The sequence below is a fragment of the Alexandromys fortis genome, unplaced genomic scaffold, assembly GCF_014885135.2.
Source record: "Alexandromys fortis isolate MF-2015 unplaced genomic scaffold, M_Fortis_MF-2015_v1.1 scaffold_125, whole genome shotgun sequence".
Lineage (NCBI taxonomy): Eukaryota > Metazoa > Chordata > Mammalia > Rodentia > Cricetidae > Alexandromys > Alexandromys fortis.
Window position 1 is genome coordinate 5,185,992 of NW_026068026.1, and position 4,928 is coordinate 5,190,919.

General features: G+C 47.5%; 1 protein-coding gene across 1 annotated transcript; it reads right to left on the reverse strand.

Annotated features, from left to right (window-relative positions):
- Positions 1-204: 204 nt before the first annotated feature.
- LOC126514765 (uncharacterized) lies at positions 205-3,920 on the reverse strand. Its single transcript, XM_050163892.1, has 4 exons — positions 3,401-3,920; positions 3,006-3,202; positions 1,727-1,935; positions 205-634 (listed from the first exon to the last, which is right to left on the reverse strand). Exons 1-4 carry the CDS (start codon positions 3,524-3,526, stop codon positions 330-332), a joined length of 837 nt encoding a protein of 278 aa, XP_050019849.1. The 5' UTR covers positions 3,527-3,920; the 3' UTR covers positions 205-329.
- Positions 3,921-4,928: the final 1,008 nt, after the last annotated feature.

A 4,928-nucleotide genomic window follows, 5' to 3' on the forward strand; every position in this document is an offset into this window, starting at 1 on the left:
CTGCCACACCGCGGATTGATTTTCCCTGTTGCCAGGATGGCCTGCGAGGGTCCTCCTCCCAGGACTGACCTGTTCAGCTCTGGGCTGTACTTATAAGTTGACCCGAGTAGACTGTATCACATTGGGGAATAGATATCCTGTCCCTGAACCCATGAGTTAAAATGAGGAAGAAAATTTTTATTAATAATAAACATTAAACAACAATATAACAATGAAAAGTTATCCAAAATTAACAAAGAGTTAAACGAAATCGTCGTGGGCATTTTCCCTATATAGAGGAGCAGAGCTTCTGCGTGCAGGTGGAACTCCGTAGGTAATTTGCTTCTCAACTACACATCAACATCAGGCAGTGGGACAACAGGCACAGCTGCAGGTGTGTGCCCTGCCGCTAAGATATGGATGATGACATCCACTGAATCAGCTGATGTGTGTTTAAGCTGCTCTGGTCCATCCTCGGGCAGAGTTGGTCCCCCTACTGCCGATTCCGCGATCTCAGTGTCCTCTTTGGGTGTCAGATCTCCCCGTGGCCCTGCCACACAAGGTGGTGTAGGTGGGGTAGGGCGCAGCTTCTGTAGCACCTCTGTGGCATCTGGCATCGGGGCTAATAATTTTTCTGCCCTGCAGAACCTGCAATCTAAGGACAGAAAGAGATGGACCTTTAGTCGAGTCAGCCTAGAAGCTTCCAGGATGGGGTGGCCTTCCCAGGGGTGGCCTTGCGGGTCACACAAGGCCTGATCATGCCAGAGAATCCCCACTCCCCTCTCCCTACAAGAAGACGTATATCTCACTGCTGTCCTGTAGATGCTTTTGGACTTTGTTTTTATTTACTCTTTGGCAGCCCACGACTAAGCTCCCAAATAAATACACGGAGATGTAGTACTTCTCATGAATGGACGGCCTTAGTGTGGCTTGTGTCCATTCGGCTTTCCTAACTTATCCTGTCTAAACGTTTTCCCTCTGGGCATTTTATCTTTATTTATTCAATATATCCTATTTTTTTTATTACTTCGTGGATGGCTCTATGGCTGTGTGATTGTGTAGCTGTGTGGCTGTGTGACTGTGTGGCTGTGTTGCTGTGTGACTGTGTGGCTGTGTGACTATGTGGCTGTGTGGCTATGTGGCTGTGTGACTGTGTGGTTGTGTGGCTGTGTGGCTGTGTGACTGTGTGGGTATGTGGCTTTGTGGCTCGGTGACTGTGGTGGCTGTGTGACTGTGCGGTTGTGTGGTTATGTGACTGTGTGACCTTTTGGCTGAGTGGCTGAGTGGCTGTGTGGCTGTATGACTGTGTGGCTGTGTAGCTGTCTGGTTGTGAGACTGTGTGGCTATGTGGCTGTGTGGCTGTGTGGTTGGCTCCTGGCCTCCTTTTCTCCTCCTCCTTTTCATTTTCTCGCTCCTGCTCTCCTCCCTAGTTTTCTTCTCTTATCTCTTCTCTCTTCCCACCAGCCCCACCAATTTCTCTCTGCTTACCATTGAGCTTCTTATTAGATCAATCAGGTGTTTCAGGCAGGCAAGGTAACAAGGCTTTATAGAGTTAAACAGATGCAACATAAAAGATAAAAACCACATCTTGGCATCATTAAACAAATTCTACAGCATAAACGAATGTAACACATCTTAAACTAATATTCCACAACAGTGTTCAACTCTACGTCCAGGTCAAGGCTTCTGCAGAATTCCCTGGTGGAACCCAACACTGAAACTTCCTCCAACCTTCCGAGGTACCTACTTCTGGCCTCCTCGCCATCCTCAAGCATTCCCTTGGACTCCTTAGCCTCCAGTTCTGACAAGAGCTTCAGGATCTCTACTTGGTAGAACTTAAGAGGCAAGTTCCAACACAAGAAGTCCACAAGGGTCTTCAGGGTCACCTGCTCCGGAGCCATCCGAAAATCCTCTGGCATTTTGTGGATCCAGTGGATCAGAAAAAGTAGAATGTCTCTGTAGGAAAGAGCGGGTTAGCAGGAAGTAGAGTCAGAACCCCGGCTGGCCTCCCTTCACCAGCACAGGAGCGGTCCCTCAGATGAGGAAAAGGCTCCTCAGCCCACGTGCTTCTGGTTCTAGGAGTGAGGAGACTCTGTGGAGAGGGCCCCAGACACTTGCTGTGCCTGGGAGGACAGAAAGGGCTAACTGGACTGCGCTGTGGTGGGGATGGATTCCCCTGAGGCCCTTGAGCTCTGTCCTTCCTTCTGCTCCTCAGAACCAAGCTATTACTGAAGATCTCGGTTTCTCCACCTGCACATGAAGTCTCTGGTACCATTTTTTATGGGGATCCCGAGAGGAAGGTGACCGCTAACGGCTTAGTCCCCAAGCGGAGCCACCCCCGACCTCCCGCAGCTGGGCCCTTACCTCCCTTGTCACCCAAAGCCCACTCACCTCTTTTTGTAATAATTCTTTCGAGAGACAACCTGGAAAGGTTCATACCTGTGGCATTTTATGGGCGTGTCACTGCTAACGTCATATGTCCCCAACCCACCCAGAGATCTGGAGGGAGCTCTTAAATCCCCTAGAGGAATAGAAGCTAGGGAGTGGGTTGGAGTGCAGGGGGCTCTTTGTACTTTTCTGACTTCCATGCTGAGGGCCTGGGAATGAGCCTCTGGTCACAGACCTTTAACATCATGAACTCAAAGGCTGGAACCCAAGCTGCCCATTTTCAGGGTTCTTGGGTTTAGAGGGTTTCCTTGGGCCCCCGCAGGGATCCTTTCTGGCTCCATTTTCCCCATATAACCTTATCCCTTAGAGCCTTCTTTGCAAATGGGAAAAAAAAAAAGCCTTTGCTCAAGGCGTAAGAAAGAGTAGTGTTTGACACTACTTGGGTCAATATCACAAACTCGATTCCTCTCCTTGCCCTCAATCTATGCCGTGTTAGTCAGAAGCGGCAGGCAGGAAAATAACTCTACCAGGACACAGTTGTACTTTTCCTAGGAGAGCACACGGCCCTGGAGAAGAGCAGTGTCCTCCTAAAACCAAACCAGGAGGTGAGGGGGTCAGAACTCAGGTGTACCACTCACAGAATCACGTTGGTTAACAATTCCAGCACCTCCCGGGTGGAGGCAAAAACAGGATAGACAGCAAGGAAAGCGCTGAGGAAGTCATACTTCCTCTTTTTCAGAGCTTTCGGGAGGTAGGACACGAGTTTCCCTACAAAGTCTGGATGTTTGTAGTCAAATTTCAGCGGTTTAAATAGGCGGTCCAGGTCCTCTTGACCCTGAGGAAGGACCAAGAAAGGAAGGAGCTCTAAATGTGGAAACTCTGAGAGGCAGCAACAACCCATCACCACACACTGAGGAGAAAAGTGAGCATAAAGAATGTTCCCCAGTGTTCTCACAGGATCACACCCCAGGCAGAGATTGCAGTGGATTAGGGGGATCAGAAAGGACTCCTGCTCCAGGCTGGCCTGTCTTACCGGGCTTTTCCTGGTCGAAGATGACCAGACGTGTGTGAGAAGACACACCAAACGTCCCCAAAGGTGGCCAAGGTGACCATCTTTTCTGCGGCCTAAGCCATGAGATTTCCTAAAGCAGGAAAACATCCTCACTCGCTGAGTGTCTCAGGACAAGTGACTCAGCCTCAACTGTGAGGCTTATACCAGTCTCTGGTTACCTGGTGACCCTGATGCCAGGTTACATCTGGACCATTGTGAGGAAAGTGAGGTCACTTTCTGGACACCTCCAGCCTGAGCCTCCTCCACACAGGCTTCCTCTAGAACTGGCCAGGGCTGCCAGCTGCTCTCCTTCTGCCTTGGCGTGTGTACAGTGTGTCACAGAGATGTTCAATGCTTGTAGCTCCTAGTTGTTGGAACTCTTTGGGGAAGGATTAAGACGTGTGGTCTTGTTGGACTAAGTGTGTCACTGGGAGTAAGCCCTGAGGTTTCAAAAGCCCATTCAAACCAAGACACGCCATAGACCAACTTGATAATCCAATGAGTTTACCAAGATCAGTTCCAAGAGCACGGGTGAAGGGTTACAGGAGCAGGGACCCCTTGAAGGCAGCTGAGTCACTGCATAGCCCATCACCGACTGAGTGCTGACTCTCAAAAGCTGCAACTGTGGTGGTCTTAGTGCACCTACACAGGGCCAGCCGGGGCAGGGTCCCTTTGCCACCAAATTGGAAACTCTAAAAGAAATGGACAATTTTCTTGATAGATATCACTTACCAAAGTTAAATCAAGATCAGATACATGATTTAAATAGCCCTATAACCCCTAGTGATATAGAGGCAGTCACTAGAAAACTTCTGACCAAAAAAAAGCCCAGAGTCAGATGGTATTAGCATAGAATTCTATGAAACTTTTAAAGAGGAGTTAATGCCAATATCCATCAAATTATTCCACAAAATAGAAACAGAAGGAACACTTCCCGATTCATTTTATGAGGACACAGTTTCTCTGATACCCAAACCACATAAAGACTCAACAAAAGAGAATTACAGACCAATTTCTCTCACGACCATCGATGCAAAAATAGTCATTAAAATACTTGTAAATTGAATCCAAGAACACATCAAAAACATCATCCACCATGATAAAGCAGACTGCATCCCAGAGATACATGGATGGTTCAGTAGACAAAAAGCATTATATGTAATCAACTATGCAAAAAAAAAAAAACCCTGGGAAAAAATTCACAGGATTATCTCATTAGATGCAGTAAAGGCCTTTGGCAAAAATTCAACACCCATTCATGATAAAAGTATTGAAGAGAGTAACGGCGGTTTACAACAAGTCTATAAACTTCAACATCAAATATAAGTCTCCAACATCAGATTAAATGGAGAGAAAGCCAAAGCAATTCCACTGAAATCGGGAACAGGACTCGGTTATCCGTTCCCTCCATATGCATTCAAAATAGTACTTGTAGCTAGAGCTATAAGAACACTGAAGGAGGACAGGGGTACACAAATTAGAAAGGAAGAATCAAAGTATCGTTGTTTGA

Excerpts from the sequence above, each read along its gene's own strand:
- LOC126514765 (XM_050163892.1), bottom strand. The coding sequence starts at position 3,526 with ATGTTTTCCTGCTTTAGGAAATCTCATGGCTTAGGCCGCAGAAAAGAT. Across the intron at positions 3,203-3,400 it reads CTTCGACCAGGAAAAGCCCG|GGTCAAGAGGACCTGGACCG; the intron begins GTAAGACAGGCC and ends GTCCTTCCTCAG. Across the intron at positions 635-1,726 it reads GGATGGCGAGGAGGCCAGAA|ATTGCAGGTTCTGCAGGGCA; the intron begins GTAGGTACCTCG and ends TTCTGTCCTTAG.